The 15,158-nt window shown below is 57.6% G+C and overlaps 1 protein-coding gene across 3 annotated transcripts; it reads left to right on the top strand.

Moving 5' to 3' along the window:
- The first annotated feature begins 1,764 nt into the window (after positions 1-1,764).
- LSM14B (LSM family member 14B) lies at positions 1,765-13,508 on the top strand. Of its 3 annotated transcripts, XM_068565672.1 has the most exons (10): positions 1,767-2,072; positions 3,938-4,101; positions 5,214-5,349; positions 6,123-6,239; positions 8,432-8,599; positions 8,838-8,915; positions 9,130-9,291; positions 9,643-9,793; positions 11,567-11,752; positions 12,297-13,508. In XM_068565672.1, the coding sequence occupies exons 1-9, from the start codon at positions 1,946-1,948 to the stop codon at positions 11,736-11,738; spliced, it is 1,275 nt and encodes a 424-aa protein (XP_068421773.1). In that variant the 5' UTR covers positions 1,767-1,945; the 3' UTR covers positions 11,739-11,752; positions 12,297-13,508. The 3 variants fall into 3 exon arrangements, with proteins under 3 accessions (XP_068421774.1, XP_068421775.1, XP_068421773.1); XM_068565673.1 differs by lacking the exon at positions 8,838-8,915 and having other exon boundaries at positions 1,765-2,072; XM_068565674.1 differs by lacking the exon at positions 6,123-6,239 and having other exon boundaries at positions 1,766-2,072.
- The last annotated feature ends 1,650 nt before the right edge of the window (positions 13,509-15,158 follow it).

Here is a 15,158-nt window from a genome sequence, read left to right as displayed (position 1 = left end):
TGGGTGGGGGAAGAACTCTGCTGTACAGGGGGACCACAAGGCCAGATGGTCGCTGAGGTGGTCAGGAGACCTGGGGTGGCACCAACGCCACACAGGTGCACCCTGGGGAAGACTGCGTTGTGCTGAGGGAGAGTCCTGTCTCCTGTCCAAGGGCAGGATGCCCCGATGCCTGGAGACCTCTCTGACTGGAGCTGGGCTAACCCTGGGGCCGCGCTGTCCACCCTCTCCTCACCAACGCAATTCTCCAGGAGCAGAGATGCACTGGTAAATCTCGGCAGATATATTTAGAAGACTTTTCCATCTTCTCGTCTGCTCCTTCTGTGCTCCCTTTTCTCCAACCCAATACTGTTCTCTTACTGTTGCCGGGTGCTGGTGGAATGGGGGGATTCACAAAGGGCAGGCGGGGCAGCTGTCCTGTGCTGGGTCTCAGTTTCCTCTGTAAAATGGGGAGTCAGAGCCTATGTGCAGGTTGCCGTAAGGTGTTCTCTGCAGCGGCTTTCATTTTTCGTCTGGCACTTATTGTAAGAAATACACTTTGCATCTTGATCAAGTACCCACTTAAATACGTGTAAGTGAAATAAATGCTTCACAGAGCAAGAGCACTCACTGTGAGATGCCCTCTTTCATTGTTTCATTTTTATAAAATGCTGGTCACCACTCACCAAGTTTTTTTCAGGACCTAATACTAGTCGCTGATCTGAGGTCAAGAGGGAGAGACAGGCAGAAAGCAAGCGCAGACATAATCACCAATCGAGCAAAGGGCTGTGCAGGCAAGAAGGGGGTCTGGCGAACAGGAGGGGGCGGCCCGTTTCTCCACAGCGAGGCCTCCGAGCCGCAGCCGGGCAAAGCGGCAAGCAGGCCAGGTCAGGCGGGTCTCGGAGGCCCTGGTGGCCGGCTGGGATTTATTTTAAGGGACGCGGAACGCCACCGCAGGTTTGGGGGGAGGGGCGGATTAAAAGAGAAGATGCGCTCAGCACCTTATATTTAGCGGCTGACGCGCCGGAAGCGCTCGTTACCCGCAGTTACTAGTGCGCCCCACGCGCGGAGCGCGGCGCCCACCTTCACCTCCTGGGCTGTGACCCTGGTCCCCCGCATTCGCCCCCGGGGAAGAGACCACCACCCACCCTCCGTCTTCACTCCGCGAGCAATGACCCCGGCCCGGCCCCCTGCCTTCCACCCCGGGGAAGAAACCTCCCGGCCCCACACCTTCACCCCACGGGCAGTGACCCCGGCCCCCCCCCGGTCACTCTCCGGGGAAGGGACCCCCAGCCTTTGCCCCTGGGGAAGGTGACAGTGGGGCGCATCCCAGCCTTCCGGCCCAGGACGGGGGAAAGCGTCTGGCACCCTGCCGTAGAAGGGAAACTGAGACCGGGGAACACGATCCACAGGTTCCCCGCACCCAGGTCCTGAAAAGGGCGGCACGCGCGGCGGGCGGAGCTTTGGCGCCCCGCCCACTCCCTCACACGTGCGCCCCGCCCCTCCCGCGCACGCGCGCTCCGCCCCGGCCGATTCCCACCCCTCCTCCAGGCCCGCCCGCCGGGTCTCGTGCTCCCACCCCGCGCGGGGCCCGCCGGGAGCCAGCCGAGAAGTGGGGCGGAGAGCAGGGGAAAGCCCGCCGGGGCAGGCGGCGCTCGCTACGCAGGCGCGGAGCGCAGGCCCGCCCCCAGGCCGACAGCGCGGCCATATTTAAAGGGAGGCCGGCGAGGCGAGCCAATGGGCGGCGAGCGTGCGGGGGCGGGGCGTGGCGGCGCAGGACCCGGATGTGGCTGCTGCGACCCCTCCTCCCCCGCGTTCCCCTCAGAGCCCCCGGCCGCGCGCCGTCGCTCGCTCTCTGGTCCTCGCGCAGGCCCTCGGGCGGCGGTGAGGCGGCGCACAGGCGGAGGAGCGGGCGGCGAGGCGACCGCGCGGAGGCGAGCGGGCCAGGCCCGGCCGGGCGGCCGCCGCCATGAGCGGCTCCTCGGGCACCCCGTACTTGGGCAGCAAGATCAGCCTCATCTCCAAGGCGCAGATTCGCTACGAGGGCATTCTTTACACCATCGACACGGACAACTCCACGGTGGCGCTCGCCAAAGGTAGCGCCCCGCGGCCGCCCCAACCGCCCCGCCCCCGCCAACAGCCGGGCCCGCGCCCCCGCCCCACCCCCCCTCCCCGGCTCCCCTACGCAGTCCCGCCTCACCCCCCGGGGCGCCCCCCACATCCTGCCCGCGCCCCCCGGGGCGCCCTGGGCCTCCGCGCCGCTCCCGCCCCTGCCCTCCGGGGCTCGGCCTGCACAATGGGCTCCCCGCGCCCCGGCGGCAGCGTAGTTGTGCGCGGCCGGCCCGCCCTGCCCGGGGTTGGGGTGGGGAGGTGGGGGCGGGTCCAGCTCCCGCGGCGCCGCCTCCCCCCCGCGGCGTAGCCCCCCCCCCGCGGCGTAGCCCACCTTTGCAGGTGGGGGGTCGGCGTTGCTAGGCTGTTTCCTCCCCAGCTGCCCGAGGGCGGTGGGGGCAGCTGGCGCCGAGAACCCGGTCCCTGTGGGGGAGGGGTGGGGCGAGGGGCCCGGGGTCTCCCCGGGGCCTCCCCAGAAGGCTGGGGAGCGAGAAAACGCGACTCCTGCAAGCCCTTCTGGAACCTATTAAGCAGCTGGGGCCTTGAGCCTGAACAAATAACCACGTCTTAATGGATTCTCCTGTCGGGATAGGAGCATCGGTTGGCGGCTCCATGCTCCTGTTTAAAGCGTCTTTCTACTCTAGTTCAGACGCTTCAGTCTGTGGGTTTACCCTTTTGTGACCGACCCCTCCCTGCGGGCGCTGGTAACCACACTGAAGTCCCTGGGAGACCTAGAGAAAGATGGCTGTACTGTGGCTCTGCCGGAGTCCAGAGCCTCTTCTGAGCGTGTTGAGGCCGGAGGTGGGCCCAAAGTTTCTTTGTCTTCATCCTCCGGGGACGATGACTGTGTCCTTCCCCTGCCTCTTGGAAGTGCTGAGTGCAGCCAGGTCTGCAGAAACCCTGTTTGTTTGATTGCTCTTGTTAGGCTGGAGACACTGAGCTGGGCCTCTAAGGGTCAAGGCGCAGCTACGTGCTCCTGTGTTAGAGGGAGCCCCCCCATCCAGGTCGCGGTCAGTTCCCGGCTCTGGGAGTAGCTCCTTTGAAAGCCTAGTATTTAAGTTTTCCGATAGATGCGTTGCTCCGGGACATAGGTTAGTACTGTAAGATTTTGTGGTCACTTGTACTCTTGGCTTTTGGCTACATTTGGCCTGAGACCCCCGTTGGAAAAACTGAGGCCCAGCGTAGTCCCTGGTCCTCAGCGGGAGTTGTGCTAGGATTAGATAGAGGCTGCTTCAAGCCCAGCTCTGCCTCAGAGACCTGAGAAGGAGGCACTTGCTTGGGCTCCTTGAACCCTGCCGGTAGGGGTTAATCCCCTAGGAAACCCCTTCAGGAGGTACAGACGCTGGTGGTGTGGGTCCGCGTTCTGGGCCGTTTTCTCCCATTGTTTCCCTACCAGCTCCTCCCAGGCTGCTTGTGGGCAGAAGGGTGGGGATGACACTCAACCTGCTGGCTTTTCTCAGAAGAAAAGAGACTCCCCAGGGGCGGTGCGGTGCGAGGCTTCAATCAAAAAGCAGCTTTGGGGCTGTTTAATCTGCAAAGTCAGATGTGAACCGGGGCGGCGGGCGGGGGTGGGGGGGTGGATTTGCAAAGCAGACGTCGTTTTGCAAGAGCGCTGGCCTTCCGTGTTTGGAAGGGAGACTGTCAGGCTCTGAATCGTTCGTGGTCGTCTTTGTGACCTAGAACTTTTTGGAGCTTTGCCAGCTGGGGTCTTGTAGGTATCGTCCGTTGATAATCGGGGGCGGAGCAGTTGAAACGTGGAAACTGCATGCTGTGGATGGCTCCTATGGGAGGACTGATTGAATGCACTTGGTTGAGGATGACAACATAACCCTTCTTTTTCTCAACCCCTAAGTGAGGTCCTTTGGTACTGAAGACCGTCCCACAGATAGGCCTGCCCCCCCTAGAGAGGAAGTTTATGAGTACATCATCTTCCGGGGAAGTGACATCAAAGACATTACTGTGTGTGAACCTCCGAAAGCTCAGCATGCGCTCCCTCAGGACCCTGCTATTGTTCAAGTAAGTGCGCTGCCCCGTTTCTGCCGTGGGCACCGTCTCTAAGAGGCGCTGGCTTCCAGGCGGAGCTGGGTGTCATCTGGCCAGAGCGCTCAACTCGAGGAATAGCCTTTTCGTGAAAAGCAGTTGAACTTTGTCTAGCTGTTGGCGTTCTGTGGGAGGCCTCATCTCCTGCGGCACGCGCCGGGTGTGCTGTAGAGTGAGGCCGGCCCAGCGTGTTGGGCGGTGTAGGGGAGAGTGCTCTTAGTCTTGCCGGCACCTGGCGTTTGTCCTTTGTCTCGGGAGGGTAAGCCTGAAGCCCCGGTGGCATGCTGTGCGTGAGAGAGATGCTAGTACAGACTTGGGACAGCAGGGCTCGCTCTCCCAACACTGTCCCGATGATAAATTCAGCGTTGTGGGATGCTGAATTTGCAGGTGTCATGCCGTGTGCCTGCCTGCTGTGTTATGGCGTGTTCTGCCCAGGATTACTAGGGAGTCCAGGCTAATATCTCCTTGGCTTGTAAACCTCGACTTTCACCGACTCTTGCGGGGCTCACGCTGCAGGAGGCGCCGGGACAGAGCGTGCTCCCTGCAGGGTGGGGCTTGCACGCTGGGCTGTGTGGGCACATGGAGAAGCCCCGGGCCAGACTTCTGAAAGGTTTGAGGTGAGCGGCCTTGGGAACTCCAGAAGAGGGAAGTGTTTGAGCCAGGCCTTGAGGGATGAAGGGGCCTCCCGGGAGCACGGGGAGCCGGAGAGAGGACACCGCGTGGGGTAGCTCCCCGGCTACACAGCCGTGCCCCGGCGTGTTGGGGCCAGGGCCCAGGTGAGGACACCATCCTCATCCCTGGCAGAGCCTGGACTCCTTGACGACCGGTAGTGGGGCCATTAGAGGGGTTCATGGAGTTAGGAGAAGGTCGTGTTAAAATTACCTGGCAGGTGGAGCTGGGGGTGAACGTGGAAAAGGCAGCTCTGGGCCCCTTAGGCCACCCTGGAGGCTCACACGCCCCTCAGTGCCGCCTCGGCCTCCCGGAGCAGGCTGACGGATCGGGCTGCCTTTCCCAGTCTGCACGGTGCTCTCCAGGCAGGGTGATAGGAGGGCCTTGAGCTGCTCTCACTTGTGTGTCTCATTGCTTAGTCTTCCCTGGGCTCGGGCTCGGCCTCCTCCTTCCAGCCACACGTGCCTTACAGCCCCTTCCGAGGGATGCCGCCCTACAGCCAGCTGGCCGCCAGCTCCCTGCTCAGCCAGCAGTATGCCGCTTCCTTGGGTTTAGGTGAGTAACCTTTTTCTACCTGGTAAAGTGCCTGTGCCGTGACATCCAGGAGTGGGGCCAGACCCTGGTGGTGGGGACGCTGTATTCGTGTCACGTTCAGCTGGCAGCGCACACTGAGCACCTTCTTCAGTGGCCCTTCAACTAGTTAGAACGCTTAGTAACTCCTCAGTTGAGTGGAAGAGGCAGCAGGGTGAGTTTTGGAACAGATGAATCGAATCAAAATTCATTTAAAGTGTCAGCCTGTGTCTGGGTGGAAGTTGTGGTACGTCTGGTTCAAAGAAGAAATAACCGATGTGTGTAATTACAGATGAGTTCTAACCATTTGCACATTTGTCAGCCTATAAATACAAAAGTTAAATGCAACGCCCACCTATCCTATCCTTTTACCATTCTCGTGTCAGTGCTTTGCTCAAAAATGAAGTTTCCCCTGAGGTTGAGTAAGGTTCGCTTCTACACGCGCGACGTGAGAGTCACCTTGGCCATAGGTTTGCGGCACATTCAAACCCCGGAGTTGCAGGCATCACCCCCTTCACTCATATGAGTCACGTGCTTCTCATAGAAGAACCTCGTTGTCTTGATTGCTGCTCCTGGGGTGCAGGAGCCCTTCTCTGCTTGGCTCCCTGTTTCTAGATTAGGCTTGTGTGAGCAAAGTGTCCTATGAGAGATGGCTTGGCTCTTTCCAAGCCTGCTATACACAAGACGAGTTTCTCATTACTTATTTGTGTGCTTTTTTTTTTTTTTTTTTTGCTCTTTTCTCCTTTATCTTCTTTTAGAAAAGTTGGTAAGCCCTCCAGCCTCAGCCGCGGCTTCCAGCCCTAGTTCTTCTCCATCTCCACAGCCCGTTTCAGAGCTTGACATGTCCTCAGAGTCACATCAGCTCACTTCCAAGGGTAACAGCAGTTTTGCAGAACTGCATGCTGTCTTGCGAGCCATCCTAAGAGCGAGGGGGTAAACCAGTAGACCAGAATGACAGTAGCTGTAGCAGATAATTTGCCAAGCCCATGGATCAGTTAAACTGCCTCTGTGTGTTTCTGCACGTAATCCTGACTTATTAACTCTCACAATTTTAAAGAGGGTATTAGAAAGAACCAGCAGTGCACTTTGTTCACTCTCCTGGGTCCAGGGTCTGTTTTGACCTGTACTCTGATTGCCACGTATGGGAAACGTCCCTCTGCACAGAAGGCCACTTCCCGGGGTTTCTGCTGGTCCTAAATGCAGTGTAGGTTGCTGGGTAAGACTGCAGGGCGATCCCCCAAGTAACAGGCATGCTGCTCTAGGATCCGTGCGGCACATTCCTCACCCATCCAGGGCGTTCCGCATCGGGGGCCTCGGGTGTCTTTGTAAAATGAAGCACCATTAAAATTGGGTGGCTAGCCTGAGTTGTTGACCGGGTGAGCAGTGGGCCTGATGACCGGCTTGGTAACACTGGTTTGTCCCACCTGTCTGCCGGGTGCCGCACCTGTGGGTGGTTTCTTGCCCTTTCTGGGCCTTCTCCTTTCACCAGAGGTCTGACGTGAGAGCGCCGCGTGCGCCGCCTTCACCTTTGCAGAGACTCTGTCCAAAATGATACCTGGGGCTTTCATTATGGCACACAACTACTGTCAGTCTGTTACTTTGCATGTGTTGCTTTCCTGCATGGATGCCAGTGGATCTGAGTTACAGCGGTAGTGATGTTTCTTTCCCCACTTAAAAATTGCACAAGATAGTTCATTGTCCTTAGGATCATTTACATAAAACTGCTCTTAGGGCAAGATAGATTGATCTGTTTTTATGAAAAGCAAATGAGCCCAAGATTCTTGCCCCATCCAGTTACAGCGTGAGCAGGAAGCAGCCGTCTTGTTCAGGGAGGGCCGTGCTGAGTGAGGCGCTAGGCCGGAGAAATTAGGTCGACGAATGCCCATCACAGAGGACACTTAAAAGTACCAGTAGGGGGGCTTCCCTGGCGGTCCAGTGGTTAAGAATCCACGCTTCCACTGCAGGGGGCACGGGTTCAATCCCTGGTCGGGGAGAACTAGGATCCCGCATGCCACACGGCCAAAAAAGAAAAATAAGAAAAAAAAAGAAGTATCAGTATGTAGGGCCTGCCCTTTGAGTACTTTTGATCCGGTTGTGAGGAATTTCTCAGAGTAATTTCTGACAATAGTTTCTGTTCTATGTTTAAAAACAAAGGTAGACTATCCAGTCTTCACTGTGTTGGGCTGCCCCTCCGATAATAGTTACTCCATGGTTAGGGCTCATTTATTTCTGTCTCAAAAGTCTGTGCACCTCCCCCCAGTCCTCAGTTGTCCCGTTTAAACAGTGCCCACCGGAATGTGGGAGGGGAAAGGAGGAGATGGCCGGACGTGTGTGGCACGCCCTTCTCTGTCCTCTTCTTGCGGCAGAGGCCCATCTCGTGAGGGGCACCTCCACCGAGGCCGGGTTCTGAGCACGCCTGCGCTCAGGCTTGGGGATGCCGTGTGGTGGGAACAGACTCAGTGCAGCGCCGTCTCCAAGGGCAGCCTTGGGAACCCTTCGTTTCTTACGATGAGCCTTCACCCGGAGGAATGCAGGCTGTTATTTCTCTGTAGTCAGCTCTCATCACTTCCTCCTTTTTGGTTTTATTGTGCCTTAAGCAAAAACGACAGTGTTCTAGAATGTTAACTTCAAAGGCTGAGCACTGCATTCTGTGGAAGATGCCAGACTGGGGTGGTTCTTGTCCAGCATGGCCCAGAGCGAAACACATTCTCAGACCGTGAATTCACCGGCATCTCGGGACTGCCGAGCTCCCTCGGGGTTAGAGCTTGTGTGGTTTGGGGGAAGCTTTTTCTAAACTGCTTGAGAGGTGCTTATTGTGCTGGGCTGTTTTTCCCTCCTCCGGATGCCCTAACTGGGGGAGCCTGCTGGCTTTTTTGCTGCCTGGGCTGGACGCAGAGGGGATGGTGCGGGGTGGGGGCTTTGCCTGGGTTCGCTAGAGCCTCTCCAGGTGGTGGCCTTCCTCCTGCCGCACAGCCCGCTGGACGAGGAGTGTCTGTGTCTGTCGGGGGCGAGGGGGTGTGGCCTTCTCCTTGTCTCTCTTATTAACCTCTCCTCCTCCTCAACTCAGGAGCTGGCTTTCCGACTGTCTCAGTCAGCAAGAGCCCCATGGTGGAGCAGGCTGTCCAGACTGGTTCTCTTGATAACCTGAACACCAAAAAGCTGTTACCTGGCAAGGGCACCGCGGGGATGCAGCTCAACGGGCGCCCAGCCCCGCCAAGCAGCAAGGCCGCCAGCGGTACTTAAATACTCACTCCCCTGGAGTTTATTCGTGTTCTCAGTGGCACAGCGCTTCCTGGGGTTCTTTTTTTATCCTTTAATTAGACACCCCCGCCCCCCGCCCTGTAGGCTTTTGCAGGGCCGGCTCTTGCGCAGTCCCCGGTGGCGCCGCCCTGCTCCCGTTGCCAGGCTCTGCTCCCGTCCCCGGGCTCTGCTTTCGCAGGCGCTTTGCCTTACTCTTCCTTTTTGCGCCTTAGATGTAGCTCAGCCGGCAGCTGTGCAGACTCAAGGGCAGGTGAATGACGAGAACAGAAGACCTCAGAGGAGGCGATCAGGTAACAGCTGTTGCCACTTGAGTTCTGGGGAGCCGAGAACCACCCGGTCGCGCTCCGCTTACCGCTCCTGCCCGCTTCTCCGTGGGCGACGGTTTCAGGGTGCTGGGCTCAGCGGCAGCTTCGGTGTGCTCTGTCCCCGCTTTGTCTTCTGTCTCACACCGAGTAATGCTGACTTAGTGGCTTACCAGCCAGGGCTGTCCTTTCCTTCTCACAGGGAACAGACGAACAAGGAATCGCTCCAGAGGGCAAAGCCGTCCAACTAACGTCAAGGAAAACACAATCAAGTTTGAAGGCGACTTTGATTTTGAGAGTGCAAATGCCCAGTTCAACCGAGAGGAGCTGGACAAAGAATTTAAGAAGAAACTGAATTTTAAAGGTTTGAAAATTTGCCCCTCCCCAGGAGTGTCCACAGTGCAGGTCAAGGAGAGACGGGCGGGGGCAGCTGGGATGGTGGTCGGCGGGGAAACCGTGCCATCTGAGGAGTTCCCAGAAAGGAGAGGAGTCTGGGGGGAGGACCATGCTTGGGGGATGAGGAGCAGATCGCAGGGCCCAGGGCTGGACGAGACCAGCAGCGAGGAGCCAGAAGAGCTTTCCACTTAGTGTAGAACACTCGCAGCCGTTTCCCTGAGGCCTGAGGCCAGCCCTCGAGTGGCTCAGCGAGGACCTGTCCTGGTGGAAGGGGCTTTGTTTGCTCCTTGGCATCTCAGCGCTCTGCTTCTCTGCATAGACGACAAAGCTGAGAAAGGGGAGGAGAAGGACCTGGCGGTGGTGACCCAGAGTGACGAGGCCCCTGCTGAGGAGGATCATCTGGGGCCCAACTGCTACTATGACAAATCCAAGTCCTTCTTTGACAACATTTCCTCTGAACTCAAGACCAGGTCAGGGGGCTGGGGGGCCGGGCAAAGCCTGGGGGAGCTGGGGGGAAGACACTCTGCCCCCAAACTCTGAGACTGGGGCATGCTCTTTTGGAGACTAAACCCAGGTCTTAGGTTCAAGGCACATCTCTTAGGCTCACATTATTACCGTAATTGGTACGTCAGGCCCAGTGGTGCCAGCGGTAGGTGGTGGTGTGGGAAGCCCTGGCGGTCACAGGCACCTGAGGGATCTGACCCAGGTCCCGGCCCCTCTTTGCTTAGCTGCCCCTTTCTCATCAAGGTTGGGCTGGACCACCCTCCCCACCACGTCGATGTTCCCGTTCGGTACCACCTCGCCTGGCCCTGCTTCTTGGTCTGACCTTGGTGGCCTTAGGCCCTTGCTACCTGAGGCAGCTGGCAGGAGTGTTCGCAGTATTCTTTCACCCACCTGATTGCTTGAGGCCGGGGACTCTGTCACGTGCTTTGTTTTTAGCACCCAACAGCTGGTGCTCAGATGTTGCCCGAGAACCAGGTAGACAGTAAACGAAGTCTGCAGAATGGGCATGGTGTGGAAACTCAGATCCATTCATTCGCAAATGGAGTAGCAGACACACTGCGGGCACTGGGGGAACAGCAGAAAGCAAGCCGGGCGGTCCCTGTTCCCCCCGCCACCCCTCTTACGTTTTGGCAGGGGAAAGAGAGAACAAAAAAACAGGCGCACGAGATAACACCTAGCAGTGAGGCGGGAGAGGTTGGGGCGTGTGTTGGGTGTGAGGGGGGTGGAGCGCCGAGGTCTCGGGTGAGGTTCGGGAGCCGGTGGGAGGGTGAACGCAGGACGGGGTGCAAGGCGGAGGCGGGCACGTGCAGCTGCTGTGTGGCTGGAGCGGAGCCTGGGGGTGTCATGGAGGAGCGATGAAGATGGGGCGGTCCCTGCCGGGCTTTGTAGGTCACGGTGACAACTGGCTTGGGGAGAGCAGTGCTTTCTGAGGTTTCACTGCGGCTTTGTGGAGAGTGGGCAGAGGTGGGGCAGGCACGGAAGCTGAGTGGTCACGTCAGAGGCTTTGGGGTAGTGGGCAGTGCTGGAGGAGGGGAGAGAGGCTTGGCCTCTGACACGCCCTGAAGGCTTGCTGCTGGGCTGTGAGGAGACCCTGGATGGCTGAAGGCTGCGGTTGCCGCTGCTGGGAGTGAGGAGGGCGGGGGGGCAGCGGAGCAGGGGGTTGGGCTGGGTGTGTTGCGTGTGAGCTGCCTGTAAGCAGCCCCGTGGCACACAGTTGGACATCGGGGGGTCCTTGCTGGAGGGGCAGAAACGAGTGTTGGCAGCGTTGGTGCTGCGTCCGCACCTCCCCTAAAGCGTACGTGTCACAGCCTTGGAGACCCTGCTCAGTTTAGCCCAGCCCCCTCCTCGTGTCTGGAGACTCGTCTGGAGGGGTCCGTGATCTGCTCCGGGTCTCGGAGCCTGCGCGGGCCCTGGGCCTAGCAAGCAGGGAGGGCTTCCTTCGTGGCGCGCTGGTGTTGCGTGCCGGCCTTAGATGACGCAGGTGTGAGAGGTTTGTACCGAGCAGCCCCGTCCAGTGGGAGACAGGCCTGGTTGGAAGTTGGGCTGGGAGCCCCTGCAGTGTTGAGTCTCCAGCTCCAGGGTCCTGACTGGATTGCCCCCCCAGTGGCTCCAGTGACGAGTCACCATCCGTCCGTCCGTCCTTTCTCCCTCCCCGGCTGTGTGAGGCTGGGGCCCGGCCCGGAGAGCTGTGAGGAGTGCCCGCTGTAGTCGGCCTCACGCTCCTTGTCTTGTTGGTTCAGTTCCAGGCGGACGACGTGGGCTGAAGAGAGGAAGCTCAACACGGAGACCTTCGGGGTGTCGGGAAGGTTTCTTCGTGGCCGTAGTTTCCGGGGTGGATTTCGAGGGGGCAGGGGCAACGGTGCGGCCCGTCGTAACCCGACGTCCCACAGAGCTGGGACTGGCAGGGTGTAAGGAGGCAGCCGAAGGTGAGTGAGGGGAGCTCTGGGGTCCTCCGGTGGGGGAGGGGGCATCCGGACGGGGCTGCCAGGTAGGAGAAGCCTCTTCAGGAGCTTCAGAGCCAAACTGAGGCCGTGACCCTCTGAGTGAATCCCCCAGGGGGCTCTTGGGGACGGTGGGACCCAGGCCCCGGGGCTGTCAAAGTGAGGGTCTGGGTGCTCCCCACTCCGGTGTGGTCAGGAAGGAGAGATGGTTACAAGCCCGGCCTCAGCTCCAGCCTGGCCTTGCACTGACCTTGAGTCTGCGTTTTTAACTAGGTCGAGGGTGACGTGTGTGCCCCGTAGGGGCTGGGCGGTGAGTGGGCTACGGGTGGGACCTGGAGCTGCCTCCCCGCCCCCCGGTGTGAACAAAAACGATGACCTTGGGTTGTGATGGGAAGGTCTGGGAAGCCCCGGCCTGACTTGGGGTGGGAGGGAGGTCGAGCAGCCCCTGCCCTTCATCCACGGTGCTGGGCTCGGGCCGGGGAGCTGCCTGGACGACATGCTCACTAGGTGTTGTCTCTCCTCCTCGCAGGCTCTCGCTGAAGCGGCACCGACGCCAGGCTGTGTCTACGAGGACGTTGGAAAACGCTGCACTTCCTGCGGGAGACGTGGGTCACTTTGTTTACTGAGTTTGGAAAATTCCCATGCTACTGCTTATGTTTTGGACTGAACCGAACTTGGACATGGTCTAAGTTAGAACCACTTTTTTGGGGGGACGTGTATATGGGAAACCTCTTTGAGGTATCTTGGCCTATTTTTCCTTCTTAGTTGTGCACAGCCTGATTCTAAGGTTTTGGTATTTTGCAGAAAGGTTTCTAGAGCGAAAGCGTGTGATCCTCACTTTGTGACCTTTTTTGGACAGCTTTGATTTTTAACGTGGAATCAAATCCCATTTGGCAAATGCAGCAGCCAAGCGCATCTCTGTAATCCAACTGGCTGCTGGTGCTGCTGGCCTGGCACCCACTGCCACAGGTGGGGCCTAGGAGCCAGGCGTGGCCGGCATGGGGGGCCTAGGGCATGGAAAGTGGGGTGTCCCACGGATCATGTTGTAGAAGCAAACCAGACGACCCTGACATCCCGAGCAGCGGCGACTAGCGGGCTGGCGGGGTTGGGGGCCCTGAACGGGAGGGAGCTGGGAGCTGTCACTTGGAGTGTGGCTTCCATAGGAATCGGGGCTGGGGGTAAATGCCCAGGACAAGCTCCTCTGCGGCGTCCCTCTCCCTCCTGCCCTCTCCCTGCCAGTCCCTGACCCAGGCCAGTCAGCATTGGACTCTGGCCGAACACTGTTCGGTGTCTTATCCACTTGGAAATGAGCCAGTCTTTTTTTTTTTTTTTTTGCAAGGTCGGTTGACCGAGAGCATACTTCCTCTCACTTGTAAATAGTTCTGTGTTTTTGTTTTACTGGTGGGTGGAGGGAGGGTGGGGAATATAAATTTGTTGCATGAACAAAAGGATCAGACCTTCAGTAGAAGCATGCGTCCCTCTGACAGGGCATGGTGGTGAGCATAAGCACCTTGGTAACTAAATCCCTTTAAGCAGGCCTAACGGTTTCAGTTCTGTTGTATCGCTTAAGTTACTGTAAAAGCTTAGGTTTATTTTTGTAGGAATTAATGGCTAAGAATTAGAACATAGCAATGTGGCTGCTCTGTTGGAGCAATGTAAACTTGTAATTATAAACAAACATGCAAACCTTTAAAACCCTCTTCTTCTCTGTTCTGAAAATAAATAATCCTGTTGACTCTGTTGCCCGAGTTACATCATGGCTCACATGCCTGTCCCAAGGTAGGTGTTGTGTGCTGTTCAGATTTGGGGGACATCTGGCACTCTGGAGTTGAGACCTGGCCAGTCTGGGTACAGGGCAATGAACCAGGCCCTAGGTTACTGAGAGCCACCTTCCCGGGGTGAGTGGTGCTGCTTTCCGGATACTCTGGACACTAGTTCAGAGAACCTGCTTCGGAAGTGGCCCCTTCGCTGCCATAATACAGCTTCCAAGCTCCCCAGAACTTTCATGTCGTTGATGCCTTGGAACCTGTTACAGGGCTGGACCCTGGGACTACAGAGAAAAGCCAAGACTTGGCTGGTTTCAGACTGAAAGCATGTAATTTCACTGCAGTGGGTTTCCAGGCGATTTTTTTTTATATAAATTCATTCATTTATTTATTTTTGGCTGCGTTGGGTCTTCGTTGCTATGCGCGGGCTTTCTCTAGTTGCGCCGAGCGGGGGCCCACTCCTCGTTGGCGGTGCGCGGGCCTCTCATTGCAGTGGCCTCTCCTGTTGTGGAGCACGGGCTCCAGCAGTTGTGGCATGTGGGCTCAGCAGTTGTGGCGCACGGGCCCAGTTGCTCCGCGGCATGTGGCATCCTCCCGGACCAGGGCTTGAACCCACCCGGACCAGGGCTTGAACCCATGTCCCCTGCATTGGCAGGCGGATTCTTAACCACTGCACCACCAGGGAAGTCCTCCAGGTGATTTTTAAAAAGCAATCTCAGGACTAAGGCCCACCTGGCCATCTGTGAGTGATTCAGGCTGAGAGGAGGACCAGACAGCAGGCCAAGTTGGCCTGTGACATCTGCATGCAGCCTTGTGTTCTTGCCAGCTTCCTCTTCCGGGCTGTCTACCTCTCCCCAACAGATCCTGAGCATTGCCGGTAGTTTCAGAATTTAACAAACTCTTAGCAATCTTCCATTTTTTTGCTGACTAACAAACATCTTTGACCAATTAAAAATAAAAACCTTCCATAGCTGACCTGCTACATGCAACTGGCCTTAGCACTAAACTAGGTAGGTGACTCAGCACTCAGGCTAAACAGGTATTTCTCTGCTAGAGAGTCTAAATATAGTCAAGTCACAGTTTACCACCTATGACTAACCTTGCTATTAAAACTTTAAACTGACAATCACTGTGACAATTAGACACTTTAGGCTAAGTTTAACATGTCTCTGGGCCTCTTTACCCCTGTTTATTTTGACCATGCCGCGTGGCTTATGGGATCTTAGCTTCCCTACCAGGGATTGCACCTGGGCCCTCAGCAGTGAAAGCACCGAGTCCTAACCACTGGACCGCCAGGGATACGCTTTAGTCCTCTTTAGAATCCTGACACATACATGCCATTGAATGAAAACCCAGAGTACAAGAGAAGCTGGAGACAGCAGAGCCCTGGCGTTGGAGTCCTACCAATCACTGTGGTCGGAAGAGACAACCAGCCCAAGGACTCTTCTAAGAAGCCTTTTGTGAGTTCTCCTGGGGCAAAGGAAGCCAAAAAGCAATGCCATCACCAGGGCTGGCGGCAGGGCCTCACGAGAAGCAGCAGAGGTGTGCAGGAGAAGGGTGGTTAGGGTTTTTCTGTAAAGGCAAAGCTTAGGACCATGACTCACCCTGCTGTGGACTGGAAGCTA

The sequence above is a fragment of the Eschrichtius robustus genome, chromosome 16 (assembly GCF_028021215.1).
Source record: "Eschrichtius robustus isolate mEscRob2 chromosome 16, mEscRob2.pri, whole genome shotgun sequence".
NCBI classification, from domain to species: Eukaryota; Metazoa; Chordata; class Mammalia; order Artiodactyla; family Eschrichtiidae; genus Eschrichtius; species Eschrichtius robustus.
Note: the sequence above shows the minus strand (reverse complement) of the source record. Positions and strands in the feature narration are given on the sequence as shown.